Genomic DNA, 23664 nt, shown 5'->3' on the forward strand with positions numbered 1-23664 from the left:
TATTGTCGCCCTACAGAGAAAACTGTCTGAGACTAAAGACACTGCTGTATAGGACAGACGTGTCACAAAAACAGCGCTCCCTGTTGTCTTGTAAAAGGATGAATCTATTTAATACCTGGTTTTCCAACATCTTTTACAACTTCAAGGGTAAATATTATATATAACTCCTGCCAGTATCTCCAGATACTCACCGGGCACGGTTGGTCACAGCGCGCCCCCTGCCAGCCAGCCGTGCAGGTGCAGGATCCATCTGCAGGGTTGCATTTTGCTCCGTTGGCACAGTGACACGTGGCATTGCATCCTGGACCCCAGGTTCCTTCGGAGCAGGGGATGGAGCAGTCCGGACCTCGCCAGCCTGCAGACCCACAATCAACTGTAAGTCTTTGTTTTCCTTTTGGCCAGTTTTCCTTCATGATTGTTTTTCTTTATTCATCACCTTCTTTGCAGAAACAAGTTCCATCAATCGGTGAGCAGTCCACATAGTTTTTACAGGAGCACTCCAGGGAGCAGTTCTTGCCATAGGTGCCACTTTTACAGGGATTTTCACAGTGAAGCCCCTGCAGTAACCCCCAAAGTTTGGTTTACATGAAGACACAACAGGTATAGAAAGTGAGTCATGAGTCGTTAATCTACTCTACCACTGACCGTGAAGCCCGGGGCGCAATGGCATCGTCCTGTGGCCCCATCACACACCCCTCCATTCACACAAAGACACGGCTCCAGGCAGCCATGACCATAGAAACCATGAGCGCAGGTCTCATTGCAGTATAGTCCCGCCCAGCCCGGTTGGCATGTGCACTCTCCTTTCATTGGATGGCAGCTGGAGAGTGTAAGCAGACATAAATATGAATGGAGCAGTGAGAAACAGAGGACCTAATGCCAAAGAAAACCCACAGTCAGCGCCTGTCTACATGTACTTCAGTACTTGTCTTCATACTGCAGAGGGGCATGAAACCACTTTAAAGAAATTATATTTGATGCTGCCATTTTTCTGAGCTGGAGAATAATCTCATTGGTTGACTTTATGGTTGATGGAGCCACTGCAGCATAAGATGTTAATCAGGCTCCGTGATGCCCACAAAGGCCTGAGAAATGAAAACATCTGTGGCTGTGTGGTCTGCTTAAAGCAGCTCTTTAATTACATTTTGTGCTGCAACATTATGATACGATATGATAACATTTAACCTATACTTGGGAATTTCCAGGTAAACCTAACTGGATGAAGATCCTGGAATAGACAAGATTATTATAGGAGATCTCATTTGGTCTCATTTGGGAAGGATCCCTCAGAAGGACTTGGAAAACATGGCTTTCTGGCTTAATATAAGCACTGATGGATGGATGGTTGGATAATATAAATAACATGCCATCAGCCTCAGTTAAAATGGTGCAATACTATGCAGATAAAGTAAATAACACATATTTATGAACCAGTTATTATAATATTATTGTTCAGGATCTTTTTGAGAAATATCTGAGAGTGTTGTGAACACGAACTATATAATTAATAAAACTGTGTGTCCTGTAAAACCTACAACATTATTAAAAGAAGAAGAAAAAAACCACCCTTTGGTTAAACAGCGCAACATAAAGTGTAGAACAAGGGTAGCGTCAAATATGTGAATTCAAATTACAAGAATGTTTTTTTAATTTTTCACTTCACACTGCATGCATCACTATTCAAAGCAGTAAATGAAGCTTTTGCCAGACTCATGTAAGAGCTGCTCTTACCTGAGTGTGTGTTTGTCCTGACAGAGACACGTGCGCTCACAGTGCATGCCATATATGCCGTCTGGGCACATCCTGTCCCTGCAGTGCGGACCACTGAAGCCCGGCTCGCACAGACAGGCTCCATCGATGTTGTAGCAGCGCGCACCGTTAGCACAGTCGCACACGCCTTTACAGTCCTGTCCGTAACTACCTGCAGCACACTCCTCCTTACACCTTAATGCAGGAAAACACACAGACAGAAAAAAGCTGGGGCAATGGGATAAAATATACAAATGTGTGTTTGAGCACAGTATGCACAAACCAAATCTAAACGTTCTGCATTCCTGTGCCTCTGCTGTTTGGTTTTGCCTGAATTTTGGAGAAAAACATGCTTAAATTACTCCTGTTCACTTACAAGAAATCATAACCAGGCTGCCTTTTAATTTGAAGACAAAAAAAATGGATGACAGTGTCAAAACAATTTAAAATGCTTTCTCCAGTCAAAGGTTTCAATTGTAATGTCGAGAAGACAACTTTTCTCTGTCGGTGACTAATCCAAACATTAGACGTGGCACCGGTAAGCATACTGGAGAGGCACCTGCACAGGAAAAGCAAGAAAAGGCGGAAACAACCACATGCTGTCCAAAGATCCACTTTCACTTGCTTACCTGTGACCAGTGAAACCTTTAGCACACTGACACTGTCCAGTTTCAGCGTCACATTTTCCGTTGTTGTGGCAAACACACTCCTCAGTACAGTTTGGCCCAAACCTTCCTTCTGGACATCGCTCGGTACAGACTGGACCCTGAACAGCAGAATGGAAAAATCATTAAGCACACAGAAAAACAAAAAAGACAAATGGATATAGATGCGTTATTGCAAAAATATGAACTAAAATGCCATCGGCTTCTGCACTCACTGAGAAAATAATGAGCTGTCAGATGGGCTCGCAATCAGAACAACATGTGCAAGTCATGCAAGTGCATCCTTTCAAAATGTCAGTGTTACAAAAAAGTGACTGTTTTTGCAGAATTCGAAGCCAGCTGGAACATGAAACACGAGCTAATTTAAAACCTGGCAACCTGCATGAGTAACAGAAAGCCTCAAAATATACCGTCCATCCAGGTGGGCAAGCGCAGATCCCTTTGCCTTTACAGATGCCACCATTCTGGCACGGGCATCGCGCCTGGCATTTCCTCCTACACGAGGTCTCACAGCTGGGGGGAGAAAAAAGATGGCTTAATGTCTCCTGACTGCAATTAACTGCTTTTAGCGACAAAAGACTGCATTTGTGTTGGTACATTACTCAGAAACCTGCAGTACTCATTTTCAGCTCCATTAAAAAAAAATTGTAGAGCGGTGTTGAATATTACGCAGTTCAAAATAAACCTTATCAATCTTTAAACTTTCCAGGGTGGACTTGCAGACTCCATGAATGTGGAAGAACTGAGATGAAAAAGGCAGCTAGTTTATTCATCCTTTTGAAAACTGATTGATGCTCAATAAAGAAGAAACATATATTTCACAAGCTATAGGACCTTCTGCCGTCTGGCAAATTTCACCGGAAATGGGTTAAAGGGCGTCTTTCACTTGGACTTATGGTTCCAGCTTTTTTTTTCTTTAATCTTGGCGAATATTTTTTTCTTTTCTTTAAGTTTCTTTTCAACTTAAAGAAAAGAAACACTTTGCAGGCATGTTCTTTATATTGTGGTTTTGTCAGCTGCACATCCATGATTTAAATCTCCCGTTTCTCTGCATCCCAAAGATGCTCTATTAGACTCAGATCTTGGGATCATTTAAACGTTGTTATGCTAAATAAAAGCTGCTCAGTATAACCTGAGCTTTGTTACATGGTGCATTATCCTGCCGGAAGCAGTCGTCAAAAGAAGGTTGCACTGTGCTCATAAATACTTGATGTTTACTTGATGCTAAGGGCCTCAAAGTGCGTCAAGAAAAATATCCAACACATCATTACAAAATCAACAACAAGCTGAAGCTTTGATCCAAAGCAAGATGGATCCATGCTTTCATGTTGTTTACACCAAACTGTGACCCTGCCATCCAAATGTCACAACAGAAACAGAGACTAATTAGATCAGGTAATATTTCCCAAACTGTTGTCATCTGATTTTGTTGGGTCAGTTTCCTGTTTTTAGCTGACAGGAGCGGCATCCAGTGTGGTCTTCTGCTGCTGTAGCCCATGTGTGTTGTGCATTGTGAAATGTTGGTCTGCGTACTTTTGTTGTAACAAGTTGTGAAAATACAGAAAAACATAATAGATCAACTTCTGGACTCAATTTTAGAATTTTTCCTGCAGTTTTTATGTCTAAAAGTAGCTGAATATGTAAAAAGAATCAAGATGATCCATCAATTCCTCTTCCGGTAATGCGGAATGTGTCTTTAACCAATCACATTAGAGATTACAACCATCGCAAGGATATTACATTTTCTAAAACGGATGATATGAAAACGCTACAAATGCACACAATTATTGACCCAGATTTATCCCCTAATCTCTGTTGCCAAGCCGCCTTTTTTATTTAGCTCAAAGTGGAGTGTTGTGCTTTCACATTGGCAGAATGAGAGTTTCCACTAATGTGTAGTGGGGAAATGTTTTTACTGCTTACTCATCCTCAGGGGCATCTAAAAAACAGGGCGTAACAGATGACTCATGGAGTACAGAGTAGACCATCGGGGTCTCTTTTCAATCTTCGAATTAACTCACGGAAACAAATAAAAAGATGGATCAGCAAAGAGGAAGATGAGGGTCTAACATACCTCTGGAGAACATTCGGGTAATTAAGTAGGGTCTAATCAAGTGCTGTAATAAATGTCTCCCAAAAGAAATAACTAACAAAGTACAATATTCTAAAAATGGCTCCTAATGAAAAGGAAAATACACTGTTAACTTTTAGCAAGAGCGACTCGCAGAAGGCTGCTAAAATATCCGAACTGTTAGATGGATTGCAATCTAATTTTATACAGGCACTCATGGCTTCCCAATCCTAAATTCATCCCACCGCACCTCCATAATAAACGGGACCCAAAAAATCTGCTGCCAACGTCTCACAGAGGTCCAGGCCCCGAGGGGTCGGAGCTATTTTGGTGTGCATCTCTTCAGCATTTCTAATTAGTGTGTCAGGCATCATTCTGATTTGATTAACTTCTTGGTTACCGCTAACACAACTGCTAACAAGGTATCAATCTTCAAGCTGTATATTTTCTTGCATCCGATAACCTAAATATAGTCCCACAAATGTCTAGTGTGATCTTACTTTTGCTCACCAGACGCTTTCAGCACATTAGGATGAATATCTGCTTCGACTCTTAGGATTAATCAAGAATCTGACCATATTTCTCCATCAGAATTTCTTCCATAGCCTGGAGCTGAAAGTCGATTTTTGTACCTTACATTCCCAATAATCATCTACTAACATTTCTTCTAGTGTCACCACAAGGTTACTCACAGACTTTAGATGTGCTTTCAATATTTATTCCCCAAGCAGAAATGTGAAATAACTGCCTACCCTTTGAGTTTTAATCCAGCACCATCATGGGGCCAGAATTTGTGAGATAATTGTCAAAGTATGCAATATATACATATACAAAGTACAGACTGCTAAGAAAATGTTAGCATTAACAGATGAAGGAAAGCTGGTGAATATGGTTAATGTCGGCACTTTGGATTTGTCATTTTGTCATCATCGTGCTTGCACAGCTGTGGTGTCTGTGAGGTGGCCTCATGCAAATCTCACCCAAGAGTCAGATTTTGAATGAAACTGAAAAGTAAGTTCTTCATAGAGAAACATTGCCAATGTCTGTAAATTTTTATCACTTTTTACAAAGTCAGTGTTGGATTTTAGAAATTTGCTAAGCTGTTTTGTTTGTTTGGACTTACTAAGTCCCTGTGAATCCATCCCGACAAATGCACTCTCCTGTTGCTTTATCGCAGGATCCTCCGGTTGCACACTTGCACCTCTGCAGACAGCGCTTCCCAAATGTGCCTGCTGGACACGACTCTTCACAGTAGCGTCCATTGAACCCTGGAGGACAGCGACATGATCCCTTCACAGGGTCGCAGAGAGCTCCGTTCTCACACTTGCACTGCTGCTTGCAGTTCGCTCCCCAGTGTTTATCGTCACAGTCTGAAAGGTCAAAGGGCAAACTCAGTATACTGAATCATGTAAAACATTAGCCTTTTCCAACATTTTTATATATCTTTTGATTTTGTTTCAAACTGAAAGAGTTAGTTCCTATATAGATCTATACCGCAATCATGGTATTGGCTTGCTCAGATCATACCTTCAGATCTCATATGAGGCACATGTAACCTGTTTCAGCCTGCTGCACAGCTTCTCCTTGTAATTGTCTGACTTAATGTCACGTCTGCTGCCATGCATGCTCTGTCATCTACTGGGGCTCTTGTTGCAGCTCTCCACGTATGACCATAGCTTTTCTATAGCTCTTAACTGCAGCCAGGGGGGTAGTAACGAAATAAATACAGGAACCTGCAACATGGGCTCCTCTTCTTTGTGTTTGTGCCGTTGTTGGTGTTTAGCTCTGGGGAATATAAAAAGATCTCATCTGGAGTGGAGTGAGGCCAAGTGTTAAAAACTTTTTTGATCCTTGATGCTTCATCTTTGTTCCCCTTTTCAAGCCAACTTTTCCAGCCATGAGCATTTGACCCACACATAACTCTCTCACCATAAGGGGATGAATCGCTGGCTTTTTTAGGACTTCCACAAGCTCGTCTCTGCATGGGCTGATGTCCCACAATCCCTTTGTGTAGACAAAGACAAACTGACGCAGGACCGTAAATGGCGCATTGAGGGGTGTTCAGAAAGAAGAAGACTAGCAACTGTTCAATGACCACAGACCCTGGAATGTCATTGAAATTCACCAATTTGCAGAGATGAGTCAGAGTAACACTGACCAATGAGAAGAGAGCACACCCTGAGATATGTTCTTCTCAACTTTGAGGGAAGCAACTGAAGCAACTGCCAACAGGAGAAATTGATACCACTGACTGGCATGTGATGAGGTGAGAAATACAAGTACAACATACATAATGATGTTCTAAAGTCTAAGTGAAACAAGCAATCACTTCATATGTGGATGAGACTTTAGGAAGAACTGGCAGGATGCAGAGCAGAGCCACGCGGCCCGATTACAGCAGATGGAAACGATGATCTTCTTTCTGCTGAAGTGGTCCTGATTGATCTCAGCTAAAAAAGGATTCAGCTCAGCTTTCAAACACGTCTTTCCAAAAATCAGACTGAGCATGTGTTTATACAGGACATCGCATTACTGTATTTATTCTGAAGAAAAGTTGTCCTTTTGTTTTGTTTTTTTCCACAACCCCCACAGCTCGTGCAGTCACACGACTGCACACACTCACACGACGGAGCTTCTCACTTTCATTGCCCACATTTTCCAGTGATTTAAACCAGTCGTTTTCCAGTAAAACCTCCTGCTTCTCTAAACAGTGAGTCAAAGCCACTCTGCGATGCTGGAAATGAAATAAAAACACCGAGTCAAAATAAAATTACACATGATTATTGAAACTTGCATACGGTGCAAGTATGATGATTTTGTGTCCGTTCTGTTGCTCCTAATTGATTTTCCTCCCCACACACTGTTATGTACGCTCAAATATATGATGTCATGGGAAACAAACAGAAACAAATGTGATTAGATTCTGTGCCCTGTTCAACAACAACAAGAGAGGGAGTGTCTGATGCCATTCTTCCTCAACCAAATCTATCCCTTTAGCTCACAAATGTTACGTTACTGGCAGATAATTTGGAATTGGCAGGGAGATCTGCATGGAGAGGATTTTAATGGAAAATAATGCAGGAGCCTGGTGATTGGCTCTCGAGGCTTGTACGCAGAGGAAATTCACACAAGGTTTGGATTTCAGTTCATGATGAAGAGATCTTAGTCCATGGAGAGAACCCAGATTGGTCATGGGTGCATTCTTAAAATTTCTCATCAATTACCTCGACTATCTTGGACATCGGAGAAAACGTGATATCCAATAACACTGACGTAACTGATGGATGGGAGTCGGTTATCTTCTCCAGAGCTAAAAGTGTTTCCAACAATTTCACGCTGACCTGCAGTGAATCATCCTCTGCTCTGTGAGCTACACTCCATGCGTGTACGTGTCTCACTCCCACCTTTGCCGGTGTTGAACATACGCCCGAGCACGGCTTAGAAAAATACAAGGAACTGCATTGACTGTTACTCTCAGCATGTACAGCCAAATTTGTCGTGGAGCAAATCGCGCTGCCACAGACTGTAGAGTTTATTGCACTTACTCGAAGCCTCTTTTGTTTAAAAGAACTTCACTTGTTCTCTGTGTGGGCATTGGAGAAGGCAGTATGTCACGTTGAGTAACGAGAAACTCAGCTGGAGCAGCGATTATGTTTACACAGACATTCTCCAGGGCACCAGGGCAGATTTACTGAAGGGCTCTGAGAGCTGACTGCTGATACAACCAGCAGTTGTTTGAGTGAGTGGATGAAATTTACCAGAGTGGACGTGAACAGGAAGCTATAATCCCATTTTTATTAGTCTTACTGTGGAAATTGATTTTCAAGAGGATAAGTAATCTGGTTATATGTGAATTTAAACTTTCGATACAATGATTATAAATCCCTTTTGCCATGCTTGTTACTTGGGCTTTCAATATCGGATATGGACAATTTATTCTTGATATAGCTGTATAAGAGGTATCAAACATGCAGTGGTCTGATAGTGCTGCTACTGTATCAGCTGCATTCGCTCAAAGAAAAAGAAAAATGTCTTCAGTGGAGACATTGGCCTTGTTTCTGTTGCAGGAAACTGTTTCATCTGTTGCATGTTTGTGCATGCTCTTACTGCAGAAACCAGCCTGTAGGACCTCTTTCTGAGTTCTTGCCATGAGAGAAAACAAGCGCAGTCACCATTTAAGGCATGTCTGAGCTTCCCCCAAAACTGCTGAGTCTTGCTCAACGCTGATTATGAAAACTCAGAAAAAGCTTTCTTTCATGTAATCACATCCTCCTCCACATGAATGCAGTCGCATTGGGAACCCAGTACAGCTTAAATCAAGTTATGGAAACATATTTTCACATGTTAACATTAGTTGCTATGACTTTGCTCACTTGTCTCTGAACCCTCTCTTTTTCTGCTCTCTCTTTACTGCCCTCCTAGCGTAAGGGTTTTCAGGACATACATGCAGCAAATGTTTTGCTCATGTTGACATGTCTTAATTTGCACAAATATGGATTTCCCCAGCTTCCATGTAATCATAGCATGTGAAAATGTTTCTTTGCTTTGGTGTGAAAGAACAGTGAGTGCAGGCTGCTGTAATATCAAACATTAACATTTGCCAAATACAGTAGTTGGATGTTATAACCGACAATACAACTTATTAAATTGTCTCACTTTTTTTTAAACTGAACTGAACAGTCAAGCTGTTGCAGTATTGCTGCATCACATCATGAGACACATGATTTCAGTGGAAACAGAACAGCCAAAAGGCCCAAACAGGGCTCCGTTACTCTAAATGTTCGCACCACCAAGTCTCTGCCAAACCTGCAGCGGCCAATAGAATTATCCAAAACATGATTCTGTATGTCCTTAAACACATCTAAAAAACTATGTTTGGATACGGATGCTTTAGATTTATGTCTAGTAATTTTGCAACTGTAGATGTCCACAACTGGATATTTGCTGACAACAGTTTGCAGTACAACAATGGATTAGAATCAAGTACTGCTTCCAGTTGGGAACCAGCTCTCGATTTCCATGAGAATTACATGACTCCAAGACTATCACCTCCGTTTATCAGAGCTGGCATAGTTTTCCAACAGCTGCACATTGCAAAACAATGACTTCAAACTGAGCCATTAGTAGTAGGCAGTAGAGCCTCTGCTTACCTGATTCACATGGAAGCATTTTTATTCCGTTTCTACTCAGTGTTACGAGTTTGAGAGTTAGCAGGCTCTTCTCCACACAAATATGATAATGAATCGGTTCATAATATGACACATAACAAGAATCAAATGCTATCAAACAAATCTTATCATCACTCCCTCATTGGAGATGTGATTTCTGAGCTCCCAGCTGGCTGAGTCCTTCATCAGTTAATTATTCACATCTGTTTGTTTCACGTACTTTAGCCAACCTATGTCCAGCACTGATTTAATCATTATAATAGAGTCAAAATTGCCCAAACGTTGATGTCAAGGGAGCATTGAAGGCCCATTTTCCTTTCTAATTGTTTGCATCTGTGAACCTGCCCTGTGCCTGATAGGTTATCACAGTAACACATGCAGAAATGATGGCCTTCAATTTTGAACTATGAAATATCTGAGAAACACATTTTCTCAACTTTGATTAGAGAAATTTATCCTACAGAACAAAAGTGTGGCGGGGGAGGCTGGGATGAAGTTGGTACGGAGGAGAGCTGGTAAAGGTGGTTGAGTTTAAAAATCTAGGATCAACCACCCAAAAAACAGACAGTCCACAAGAAAAATGAAGAAGACAGTGCAGGCAGGATGGAGCTGAGTGTCAGGGGTGATGTGTGACAGAAGGACAGCTGCAAGAGTGAAAGAGAAGGTTTCCAAGATGGCAGTGAGACCTGCTGTGATGTTTGGTTTGGGGATGGTGGCGCTGACAGAAAAACAGGAGGCCGAGCTGGAGGTGAGTGACCAGGATGGACAAGATTAGAAAAGACTGGTGTTAGACAGACAGTTTGAACAAGTGCAGAGGAGAGAGTGGATATACTGGACAAAGCATAATAAAGACAGAGCTTCCAGGCAGGAGGAAAAAAGGAAGACCACAGAGTCATGGATGTAGTGAAGGAGGACATGGAGAGACTTGGTGTTACATAAGAGGATGCTAATAATAGGGTGAGATGGAAGCAGATGAGCCCCTGTGGTGACCAATAAAAGGAAGCAGCCATATATATATATATATATACAGTTTTTTTTTAATCAAAGTGACATTATCCTAAATTGCAAACCTTAAATATGGATTTTCACGGGATCACACGGCTCTTATGCACCTCACACTTGCATACATACACATGAATGATCCTATAAAACAAACCTTGCTACTCAACTTGTGGCAGTAAAACTACAAAACAAGCTTAAATTATAAATTAATTTGAGTTCTTATTGATATTTCAGTGGCATTGGCGTTCTGTCCCTGCGTATGTACAGCATTAAAAATAGTTAATCTTGTAAAAAAGAATTTCTAAATAAAGTTAAACAGAAAATCCTCCTCCCTTCTGAGTTGAAGATATGACTATTTAGCCACAGGACGAGTCATTAATTTGACCACTACTGTGATTCAAACTGGAATCTGCATTACTGCATGCAAGTAAAGCCACTAACTGCTGCACGCTTCAGAGCTGGCATGTGTTCAGTGTCCTTTATGAAGAATGCAGACAGACACGATGGGAACATTCTTCCTTTTCCCGTGTGTATTGTCCAAGCAGCGCCTTGGGTTTTGCTTGCATCCAAAGTCCACATAATCTCCTGATCACCTAACAAGCAGCACTCACTGGTGATTTTTGGAATTCACCCTTCAGGGTCCCTGAAAAACCTGCTGGGAGCTAGAAAATCTATCCGTGAGGAATACCAGAGGCTTCATTGCCTGTTTGTCCATTTCATCCCAACCCCCTCCTCTATTTTTTTGTCACGCTGAGCCATGTCCCCTTCTAAATCTAGTCTCTATATTCAGAATGTTTTCAGTATGAAAACATTAGGCCCCTCTCCTCTTTCCCACAGCTAACTAGCTCAACACACAGGCATCCAGGAAGTGTGGGGTCATATTTTGCCAAGAAAGACTCCATTACAGGAGCCAAGAAGAAAAAGGAGTGGAAGAGGAGAAAAGAAAAGAAGAAACTTAAAGTGTGGGTTAGGGTAGCAGGGAGGTGTAAGAAGAGACAGAGAGAAGTGAGCCATGCAAAAGAAGGAGAGTGGGGTAACATTTTCCATTTCCTCTTCCCATCATCCCACTGTCAAGGCATCAACCGCTACCCGCTAAAGCTAATTCCTGCTCTCTGCAAACGAATGGGGGAAAACAGAAGAGGGGGGGCTGTGTACTGTTGACCCAGCTGAGTGCGATGAAATGGGCCTGAATATAGTGGAAAACGGGGGAAACAGGAGCCCCTTAAAAATGCAGCTCTGAGTTCACACTCCACTGTTTGGATGATCAAATTTAAAAAGATTTCAAAAAAGGCAAACAGGGTTAGATTCACGACTCTCAGTGGTTATATAACCATTTCTGCTGACTTCAGTTCTGTAACAGGAGCCAAAAAGTGCAGCAGGATCAGCCTTAACTCTTCTTTATGGACTCCTTTCTGTGCATGAAACAGGACTTATCTTACCACCTCTTCACTGCTTGTGTTTGTAGGTAGTGATTGTTTTATTCCTTTTATTTTGACAGCACATGTCTGCTTTTTTAAGAAAAGCTGACTTGACATTGCTTCTTCTTTTTTTGTCAGTAACCGTGAACGAACGTTGGAGGTTCAGCTCAGCCTCCTTGTGGACTAGTAAACTGGTTTCTGGACTGAGTCTGATATAAATGAGTCACTGCTGTGCATGCGGTAATGCTCCCTTGCTGTTTCCATTGGAGAGGCTTCAGTGTGTGATGGAGAGGTGTATGTGAAGATCAGCCACTTGACTAATGGCCATTGCTCATTTCCTGTTGTGAATGTGAAGTGTATTTTTTTCTGTGGAGCTGAAGGGAAAGGGAAAGAGACGAAAGCAACAGGAGAAACAGCAAATGAGAGAAGAGACGAGAGTGAGGAAATGTCTGTAAGCGAGAGGAAGGCTGATTCATACCGCTGGAGCAGTCATCTCCTCGCCAGCCTCCCTCGCACTGGCAGCGATCTGGAGCGACACACCGGCCGTGGACGCACTCCTTAGTGCAGCGAGCTGTTGGTGAGAAGGAACAGAATTAGAAACAGATTTGTGGAGAAGGGTCAGGGTTTTAAAGAAGCTTTAATGTTTACGTTATCTCAAGCTTTTGGCCAGAAAATTGGATAATGTCACAAAAGCACAGTAGTTTTTTATTTAACCAGGTTCCACTGAGGCTGGTGACCTCTTTTTCCAGAGAGACCCGCCAAGTGCTTTCAATCAGGACGATCCAACATCAGGCACGCAAATAAAACTGTTGTAAAAACCAGGTTACAAAGTATGAGGGCACAAAGAAAATGAAGACTTACTAAAAGACAGGTGTGTGTATGAAAAATTGACATGCGCAGTTTTTAAAAAGCAATGCATAAACCTGCATTCTTTCTATCTGCAAGCAAGGGGTGATCAGTCTGGTGCAGGAAGTAGTCCGTTTATAAATGAGAGAAAATGACGCTCACTAAACACCAGATTATGGTCTCAGCGGCAGGTTTGACTTCTGCATTTTATTGTAAATTTCAAATCCATCTCGTCACATACAATAGGCCCCATCGTATCTTAAAGACCCATGTATCAGCCCAACACTTCACTCTCAGACTGCTTGTGTTTCCAAGAATTTCTAAAAGTGGAATGGGAGGCAGAGCGCTCAGCTATCAGCTCCGGGTTTGGTTTCAGGAGACAAACGCCCTCTCTGAGAGTCTGCCTTCTAAAGAATAGCCTTCAAACTTTCCATGTTTGATAAAGCATATAGTTAGGGTTGGATATAATGACCCTAGACCATCCCGTAGTTATGCTGCCATCCATTCAGCCATGCCCAGTGACTTCCCATGACGCACTAGGTTTTTCTTCTCCACACCTATTTCATTCTCCATGTGTTTATATTACTACTGGATATCATCAGATTTTATCTTCTGACAACCGTGTGTGTTCTTTCCTGTCTCTTTATGTCAACCAGTGGTGGCAGATGGCTGCCCCTCCCTGAGCATGGTTCTGCTGGAAGCCTCTTCCTGTGGAGAGGGAGTTCTTCTTTCCCACAGTGGCCAAGTGTTGCACTATGAAACTGTCTGATTGTTGAGGTTTTCTTTCTAATTCTGTAGGAGCTTTACCGACAATATACAGCACCTTAAGGTGACCATTGTTGTGAACTGGCTTTATATAAATAAAACTGAACTAAACTGAAGGTTTGGGGTTTATTTTAAAAATTATAGACCTATAAGTTACCTTCCAACTTAACCTTTCAAATCACTGCAAAACAACTGATCCTAAAAAAAACTAAAAACATATCTTTCTTTATGGTACAGACTGAAGCCATTCACATGCAAACAACCATTTATTTAATTAATAGTCTGATATGTTGCTTTTTTCAGTCAGTCTGGTATCACTGCAAAATCCCTTCACATCATAGCTCAGCCAAGGTATCCTTGGTAGAAGTATCCCCATGCGCTTACCTGCTGCTCTCTGGCAGGTAGCTCCAAGCCCTCCTGGGTTTTAAATGCACCTTAGAACACACATGCATCAACACTACAATGAGCGGGTGGAGGGAGGTTTGGAGTCTTCTCTCACCCCCGTTCTCTGCGACCTGCTGGAGCGGGGGGGCTAGGAGGAGGAGTTGGCCGTCCGACTGCGGTCTGGAGTGTGGGGCCTCCCTGCTGCTGCGGAGTCGGGGCGGTCTGCCTCCCCCCACCGCAGGGAAAAGGGTAACACCACCTGGGTCTGGGTGCAGTTCCCCCCCTCCAGGGGCAAGGGTACCTAGACCCGGGGCTTAGAGTACGCTTGGGGAGTGTGATCGTGTGTACAACGTCTCTTTATGTCTGTCTCCACGTTGGTTGAGTGTGGAGTAAGTGCATATGAGAGCACGAGGGTGGGAATGGATGTTTGTATCTGTGTGTGCCTGTATATCTGTGTCTATATGTCAGGTTGGGTGTCAGACGCCACCTCTCTGGGGACATCTCAGGCCCTCCAAGGTATGGAGGCCTATCTCCCCCTACCACCACTTCCCCTGCCAGTGGCGGACTCCCTCAGACGTCGGTGCGTTGGTGGTTCTTTGTATCCGGGGATGGGCGTCCAGGTACACACCGGCTCACTCCTTGGCGGCCGCTTATCGGGGCCTGGAGCCTGGGGCTCGCTCGGGCCACTTCGGAGGTGGAGTGCCCCCGGCCTCTCGGCCTGGGGCTCGGTCACTCAGGCGCAGCTGGCTGCCGGCGGAGCTCACGGGCGCGTCACTGCAACTCCCCCTGGCTTCTGCTCCGCGGCTGCTGAGTGAGCCCTCATCTGGGACTCTCCTCAGCTCTTTCTGGGACAGTGGCGCGGCTGCCCCTCTGTTGGTCTTCCTTGGTCTCTTGTGTTCTGGGGGCCTCTGGATGTCTGGAGTTTTGATCTCCTCCATACCTGCTTCATGCCCTGGAGGACGGGGCTGTGCCCCCCCCCCCACACACACCCTCTAGCAGATCATTACATGAAGGAACCTTTTAAAAAACAAAAAACAAGCGCGTCCATGCTCACAGGTGTACACACGGGTGATCACACCCACAAACTACACCCTTTTTGGCTCCTACCTCAAAGCACACTGTGTTCTGTTGATCTTATGTGCTGCACAATAATGTTTAACATTTAGTATTTACTGTCATATTCCCATATATCATTGTGATGTTGTTTATTCTATTACTCTTGTTCTCTTCTGCTTGTTTTCTTTTTTCTTTCTCAGCAGGTGACCCAGGTGATCGATATATGCATTTTTTTTTCTTTTTTTCTTCTTTTTTTTCTTTCTCTGCCCGTTCTGTTGGTTTTTGGTTTTTGCCCTTCTCCCCCGTCCCTCTTCTCAGCTGTTTCTCTTTCCCTCTTTCTTTCTCCCCTTCTTTCCCCCAGTCAAGTCTGTCCCATATTCAGTAAGTGAAAATAAAATAAACAATAAAAGGTGAATCAAATGGACCATTATGGCAAGGCTGGGATGGTCAGTTTGGTAAAGTAAATCCGTTGGGCATCTTTCTTTGCCTTTAGACAACAATTCTGATGGCAAAAGAGCCAAACGGGACAGGCAAAAAAAAAAAAAAAAAAAAAAGAAGTATCCCTTGTTATCATGCTTGGTTTCAATAAACCGAGGTGGTGATGATCAAAATGACCAACTCAAGGCTTTAAAACCAGAGTCCATTAACCAGTTGGTGATGTTGCATTACCTATGTCCGTCTTTTATATACAGTCCAGACTAAAAGAACAATTTACTGCTAGGTTAGTTAAGCCTTTTACCTAAAGGATACCACATATTTAACTCAATTTGTTTCTGCAAACTCATACTGGCTGCAGTGGCAAACATACTGTTTTCTCTTCATACGCTGGAACAGGCAGCGGGAGATGTGTCTTGGGAGATTATGATTGGACGATGAGCTCCATGAAATCACTCCGAAGATATGAGGGTAGTTTGTCCAGCATGGCCTCGTAAATAAAAACATACCCATGACTCAAGAGCGAGATGGCCGGCCAACAGCAGACTACAGGACACGGCGATGAGTTATTGGTTTAAAAGTTAGACTTAATGCGCTGTGATGAGTCCGGTTTACAGAGACATTGCAATGATATGTGAATAAGACGTTGTCGTAATCAATGGCAGCAAAAAGCTTTTTCCTGGCTTTGAAAGAACAAACTCACTTTCACTCAAATCAAGTTTGAGTCAGAGTCACTGTCTGCCACTGAAGACTGCAAGAAACAAGCTGAAGTAAAGAAAACAATTAAACTGCAGATTATTTTGTGGAATCATTGTGTAAAAGTCTGCAAAATCTCTTTAAAGTAAAACAAATAAAAAATAACAGATGACTTTCCAGAAGCTGGGACGACATCTTCAGAGGTCTTCTGTGCAGCTCCAAAGATATTCAGTTTGCAATGATGCAAAACAGAAGTGCAACAAATCATCACAAAAATGACAAATTGATTTTCTACTGCTTGGTTCATTGATTGATTAATCCTTGCAGCTAAGCTTTTTCCATTTCCATTTTTTGTAAGATTCCAGAGTTACTAATTATGCTTCATGTCGGCATGATTTTGTTCTTTTAATCATTAAACACCATGAAATAGATTTCAAAGCAACAAATCCGAGTTGTTTATACAATCAAAATCTATTCAACTGTATTATTTCCCTGTAAATGTATTCCACCCATCGTAAGCGGCGCACGAGCTGCCAGCTCGACAGCTGGGCTCAACCATGCAATTGAAAGCTCCAACGTTAAGATGCCATTCAGACTGTCAAGGAGCTTCCTTGTAAAAAGAGTCTCTCAGCTGTGCGCAAGCCAACATCATAAATGGCTCTGCTGTTAATTAAGTGAATTCAAACATGCATTTATGACTGGAGACTACAAATCTCTTTAATTTTTTTGTTACAAAAGCGTTTTCTCTGCTGACAGCAACGTGCTGCGAATGCACATGTTTTTCTTTCAAATCAAACTCAATAAACAGTAATTTTACTGATTACTTTTTCCCCTTTAATTGAAGGCGTGCGGATACTGGGGGAGGGAAACTTGGGGATCTAACATGTCATCAAACGAACAAGGTAAACATAATTATAGGTAATTATATATATTTAGAAAAAAAACACTACATTGTACAGAAACTGGGTTCAGAGCTATAGATGACACGTCGATGGAGGATATTTCAATTACAAAGCTCAAAACACGCTCATCTGGTTCCGTTCTGGCCTTTCTCGTGTCAGTCATGAAAATCAGAGGTTGGGCTAAAGGTGGCACACAATAGGCAACCGTAAACGCATATTATCTCTGCTGGGCGACAAGCATCCGTCTACAAAATGTCAGTTTTTGAAGCACAAAGCACGCAAGCCTTCTTATTATCATACTTTACTCCTAAGATCATCCAGCGATGAATGGGAAGGTCTGTGAAGCTACTGCAGAATTTCCTCAAACCATGCAGCCTCACGAGTGGTTTCGTGTTATTTATATCTGTCGCTGCTGTTTGTAAGCAATAAGAGAGTGTCAGTGCGCTGCTGACAGCTGCAACAGTTTCAACCTATGCGACGACACTGATCAGTCACATTGTTTAAACCAGCCAAGAAGAGAGTAGCAGCCATGTGGAGAGAGACACAAAGCTCCCGATTAAACCTGCGTCATGTTTCAGGCAAGTGATTGAAGCAAATACCAACAGGACTGAAGAAACTGTTGACTGTGGTAAATACACTACACAGCGTCACCTTTGCAACATCAGTTGGTTACTAACTAACCATCAGCTACAAAGTGATGCACAATGGGTGAATTGCTTTGCAGATCAGGGTTTAAATGTGCACGTATTTACTGCTTTCTTGCAAATTTTAGCCCTTTGCATTAGAATACTTCTTAATAAAGAAGTACTATAACCTTATGTAATATTTACTCATGTCTTAAATTCAATGTGTTTCGTGCCTGAATTCCATTATATCAGTATGTCCAGAGAGCTGACATACTGAGTCTGGACCAATAGAAACATGTCCTTGTATGATGACAGTTGGGTCTCTTCATCGGTGGTAATACACTCAAACAAATATTTTAACCCAGAATGCTGACTTTAACTAACTTTTCATTTTGTTACATAAGTACAATGGAAAATGTTACATTTAATGATATCTGGTCAAATTTAATTGACTTGATTTGTATACATTCAAATCATATTTTCCTTAATGATTAATTACTTGATTTAATATATTTCAGTTTTATTTCACTCACATTTATTGCTTTGTGTCCATGAGGGCAAAGAATTATTGTTTTGAGTGTATCATGAACAACTTTTATATTATTAAAAATACTTTTTTAATATAAACTGACAAACTCAGGCGCCCCACCTTTGTGTGAAAAAGCCGATAACTTCAAACTTCCACCTACAGAGTCTTATTTCTACAAGTGGGGTTAATATTGTGTCTCCCTTGTACCAACAAACCCACTCTGCCCCTTCAGGGCATGGATGGTGGATTTCTGAGTCGTGTGGCTTGCAATGTGAAGCCACAGAAAATTGGGTTTGTACCAGTTTATTCCTTGGATGCTCAGTCAGACGGGGATCTTGAGAGGTTGGAGGCAGATTTGGCATATTGGGATCTTTGTCATGTTCCTCAAGCTGGTTCTGAGCAATTTACATTACATTGTTGGGCAAACTGTCCTGGTGGGAGAGGCTGCTGTGGGTGATGAGCGTGTCACACTGTTTAGGTGTACATACACCTTGAGTAACATCTTCATGAGCAAGAAGAACCATGTTTTTCAGCAGAACATTAGATAATGATGAGATTATGAGTTTACCTGTTAAGTTGTTTTGTTTTTGCAGTTCAAATTGTGATGGCATTTAAAAGAGCACCAAATACTTCCACGTATATTTAAGTTGGGGTCATTTAGATGTACAGCAATTATAAGACAACATGATTATACAATACCTGAGGCACAAATCAAATCAATGTGGATGAAAGTTTTAACTTTAATTAAAATGAAGCTGTAAAAATGGATTGGTAAAATTGCTTCACTACTCTATAATGTAATTTTTTTAATGAATTTATTATACTCATTTCCAGCGTCATATTTTTACTCTCTGACTTTACTGAAGAATCTTTGTATGATTCAGGTTTTAATGGGTCTCGGTGCAGCCCGTCAGTTCATCCGCTACCAACAAGCTGCTTTAGCTCCTCTTACTTTAAGGCCACCATCACTAGAGTAGAAAAAATTAATATATAGGATATAGAATACTTACTTATTTAAAAAATGAGCTTACATACTTTATTTTTGCATCATGATACATGAAAACAAGCTGATCAAATGCTGAATTCATACAAATGATGACACTGATATGGAGCATTCTTTGCTTTGAGCTGCAGAGGCAGCAGTGCCGCACGTCTGAACTCAACAGAAGCTTAACTATTGTAACAAAAGTTCCTAAAATGATGTGAAATCTTGGAATGAAAACACATCAAATATATTTTTCTGAAAAATTCCAGCAATTACTGCCAGCAGGATGAGAAACTCCAGTGGGTAGTGAACCTACAATTTTGGTTATTTGTGTGCCACGTGCTGCTCATACTGACGATGCACACTGCATGGAAAAAGAGGAAATAAAACACTTTCTTCGAGTAATGTGAATGAGTTACTGCGTGCACAAATGTAGCACAGTATTGCTTGCAAACTAATCAGTGTGTTGGTACTGACTGACTTGGTTGATGTTGTTTTTGTCTATAAGCCAGTGTCAGAATGCTTTTCCTTTTGTACTCTTCGTTTCAGTGCCTTAACATTAGTATTTTGGCTGCTTCCACGTCAGCTTTTTTTTAAAGACAAAAGGTGACATATTTGGATGACAGGGCAGAGCAAAGCAGCAGCCACAACCTGTACAGATGCACAGACACTTATCTTGTCCCTGAGAAACCTGCTGGACAGGCTGTGCCTCACAATAAGCTGCACAATAAGCTGTGTGCCTTCAGATAATTCTGTTAATCTCTCATCCTCGATAGATTCAGTGACTTGAATTTGAAGATGAGGCCTTGCAGGGTGCCGGCTAAAGCTCGAGTTATACAACCAATAATACGGTTGTTATTATGGTGGGGGTTGGGAGGGGGGGGATGCTGTTTTTAACACCAGCTGTTCACATGATTTCTAATGCTTTTAAGTTTTTCCCTTTTAAGGGAATCCCCTTTTAAGTCAAAGGGGATTGGGCTGTTTTTCAAACCAGTCACAAGTGGCCACAAGAGGAACTGCAGTTTTCCTGAGAGCTGTCTGGTGAGGTTCTCTGCACAGTGTTCGCTGTATTCCTGTTTTTAAATAGAAGTGCAACAAAATACACTTAAATAGAATTATCTAATAAATGTCTGTCTATGACACAGCCTTGTATTTTTATCAGCCTTTTGTGAGACACCAATTAGAAGATAACTGTGTCCGTGCATCGCACCTGCTCCACTTGTATGTAACTTGCTCCACTTAGCTAATAACTTTAAACTTTGCTGCCTTGTTAAATGAAACCAGTGAGTAGCATCGCTGTGGCTGTACATCTTTAGTATAAGGAAAAATGTAACAGTGTAATCATTACTCACATCTATCTTGTTTCATTCTTGTAGCAAGAACTTTAATGTCGGTTTTGGTCTCTGTTAAAAGTTCTCCAGACCGATTTGTCTCACCTTTCTGTCTTAGTAACATGACACTGATGCACGAGTAAGAGCAAAGAGTGCAAAGGTTTCCACAGCTACTTACGGACACATTTGCCTCGACTCTCGTAGTAGCCTGGACAGCACTGGTATCTCTTGCGGTAATCAGTCTTCACCGCCTGCCTGTAGGCTGTTTTGTAGGTGATCCTGAAAGAATAACATAGGGCGCACATTATGTTTTGACTATCCCCTGGCAGGAAGAGGAAGTCAGGAAGGAAATGAGTCATTCTGCTTCAGCTACCTGTGGCGCATGCATTTGTAGGAAGTCCGTGGATCCGAGCAGGGCTCCTCTCCCACTTGGTCATAAGGATGCAAGTAGGACTCCTTTACTGAGGTGGTGAAGCTGTAAGGCAGAACAGCAGAAACAGTGTAAATACTACACCCACTCACAGGAGATTTTTTATGAGTGGCAGTGCTGTTCGTCATCATCATCAGTCCTGTCTGAATTATCTAAATAGCTATTAGATGCACTTTTCCACAGAGTCTGTGAGAAAGATGGAATTGACAGAATTGAAGCACACACCCTGGGTGTAGATGACATCAACAACACTCGATGCCATTGTAAATGTCTGCCATACTGTGGCCTCAGTTTAGTAAAGACATGTCATGTATCTGTTTTACAGTAAATTGTCTGACTGAACTCTGTTTTCTTGCATTTGATTGGTCTGTTAGTCACCCAAATAGTTTTATCCTAAACACAAATGACTAAAGCAATAAAAGTGATGCTGAAATTTAATTAGAAAGTTGACTTTGAGCCTCCACAGAGGAGGTACCATAAATAACACCAATGTTCTTTTTATTTGGCTGTTTTTGTGTCCTAATGTCTCGTCTGACCACTTTAACTTTTAAATTTAGTAAATTGCATTTTTTCATATATGCAATGTATGATGATTACATTGTATCATAGTAGTGACAGTTGTTTGTTTGTGTGTTTAAGCAGGCCTCACCTCTCCCACGTGCTGCACACATTGGGGTCTCTTGGGTCCAGAGAGCAGCTCAGTCCAATCAGGATGCTAAAAAGCAGCAGGACGGCAGAGCTCTGCAGGGTCGGCATGGTCCTGAAGGGAAGGAGAAGCAGAGACTTACAGTGGACATATGTTACATATGTGACTGGCTGATGGAACAAGCAACAGTGACAAATCTGAGCTTTAAACCTCTTCTGTTCAATCACACTGTGGAAAATATTCTACAGCTGGAGTTTTACACTCGTTGTTTTGTTTTTGCTTTGCTATTATTAACACTTCACAGTTTGGAGGATGGAAAGATTCATTGAAAGACTGGTTTGGGGCACCCACAAATTCTAGTTAAATGAAAGTAAAAGACTTCATTAAAGCTCAGCAGAGGTGAGGCAAAGTGCCAGACTTGAGCGTAACGCTGCCCGCTGAGCTCTGTGCCGTCTCAGCCGAGAGCATAAAACACAGGCGTCGGGAGACACCGTGACAGCAGACGCGATGGCTGGGTATGGTTAGAGCATTAGGAGGAAAGAAAATGAGACAGAAAGAGGGATCACAGTCAGGAAATGTGACTCCTAACTTGATCCTGACCCCTATCAATCAGTGCTGCCGTGAAGCCTCCACGCTCCTGTGCTGTCCCCTTCCACACTCCAGCAGCATCTGGATCCGATCAGAGATCAGCCCGAGAGAGCGCGCCTCGGCTCGGGCGACCCTGTCAGGCTCTCAAGGAGCCGAAGGAAGATGATTTCCCCCTAAAAATATCCTGAACACAAGTTCAGAAGGCTGGTTGTGTGAGCCTTCTGGTGAAAGCATCGTGGGAATATAACGAAACAAGGACATTATGTTGCCATCGGTCCAGTCCTCACTGTTTTCTCAACAATTCCCCTCTGACAGAATTTTGGTCACAGCTTCTCATATCAGCTGCATGTTACCGTTGAGAGCTCTCTGATATGTTGAGACGGTGACACTTCAACCCCAGACTGAGAGTATTTTCAGTCAAGCAGCTCATGTGGAAACATTTCAGATTTCTGACGAGTGGAAAGAAGTTTCTTTCTTAAGATTCTTAGTGGACAAAATCTCTTCATTGTTGTTTGTGATTAGACCTCACTTAAAGTCACTAAAGCTGTGAAAGTGAATCCATGTTCTCCAAGAACACGGCTGTATCCATACATGTAAATTTCATAATCCACTCAGGCCTCTCTGCAACCTTAAACCTGAGAACTTGGAGGCGGTCCACACAGCAAGCACAGAGCGTGACGTTCCTTTTCATGCATGTTGCAGTATGTTTTCCACATCCTCAGTCCTGTTCTGGATTGCTCACACTGTTCTTGCTATCACTCTCAGGAGTTGTATATAGTCTGCAAAACCCTTTGAAATCCTGAGGGAGTCGTGCATGTTTGTTTAAAGTTTCATGACAAGAAGCTGAACTTGGTGAATAGCTGTAGCATGACCACCAGTGACTTCGGCAGAGTACACATCCACTAATCAAGTCATTTTTCCTATGGGAATCGTGAATTCCCATCCAGAATTTTAGGAACATTATGTCACATCAAAATTTGTTCTGAAGAGCTGTCACATGAAGTGCGTCACAGCAACGTAACCATTTATTGTTGCTCGTTTCGGCACATTGGACTCACTCTGAAAATATCACCCCTTCAGTGCTGGCATAAGAATAAAAAATGACAAAAAAAGGGGCTGTGGGCCTATTTTTACCCCTAAGTTTTCACAGCACCATCACCTTTAACATGGTGATGGTGCATCTCTCTGTGGTTTAGGCTTCTCTGTGCTCCTGCACTGAGTCCTCATTTAAAGGCAAGTAGAGATCAACCAGTTCTTTCAGCTAAAAGAAATCCAAAGTTTTACAACAAGCTCAATAAAACGTACTCGTGCACTGGACTGGTGACTATAAACTGTTAAAGCTACGACACTACCTTAACATAACTGTACACAA

At 42.2% G+C, this 23664-nt stretch overlaps 1 protein-coding gene across 1 annotated transcript in view; it reads right to left on the reverse strand.

Annotated features, from left to right (window-relative positions):
- The window catches only part of pear1 (platelet endothelial aggregation receptor 1), a 60067-nt gene that overhangs the window by 13956 nt on the left and 22447 nt on the right, over positions 1-23664 (reverse strand). Inside the window, exons 2-12 of the mRNA XM_086312452.1 lie at positions 21708-21818; positions 21002-21103; positions 20807-20907; positions 12552-12644; positions 5609-5855; positions 2825-2927; positions 2379-2515; positions 1732-1944; positions 646-820; positions 437-557; positions 192-355 (exon numbers count right to left, since the gene is read on the reverse strand). Coding sequence (XP_086168578.1) covers positions 192-355; positions 437-557; positions 646-820; positions 1732-1944; positions 2379-2515; positions 2825-2927; positions 5609-5855; positions 12552-12644; positions 20807-20907; positions 21002-21103; positions 21708-21818 — 1567 coding nt within the window. The remainder of the gene's footprint in view (positions 1-191; positions 356-436; positions 558-645; positions 821-1731; positions 1945-2378; positions 2516-2824; positions 2928-5608; positions 5856-12551; positions 12645-20806; positions 20908-21001; positions 21104-21707; positions 21819-23664) is intronic.

This window comes from Aulonocara sp. 'chitande type north' Nkhata Bay, linkage group LG11, assembly GCF_057382095.1.
Source record: "Aulonocara sp. 'chitande type north' Nkhata Bay isolate Kocher_YH1m ecotype deep benthic linkage group LG11, A_spYH_male_GT1.1, whole genome shotgun sequence".
Classification (NCBI taxonomy): domain Eukaryota; kingdom Metazoa; phylum Chordata; class Actinopteri; order Cichliformes; family Cichlidae; genus Aulonocara; species Aulonocara sp. 'chitande type north' Nkhata Bay.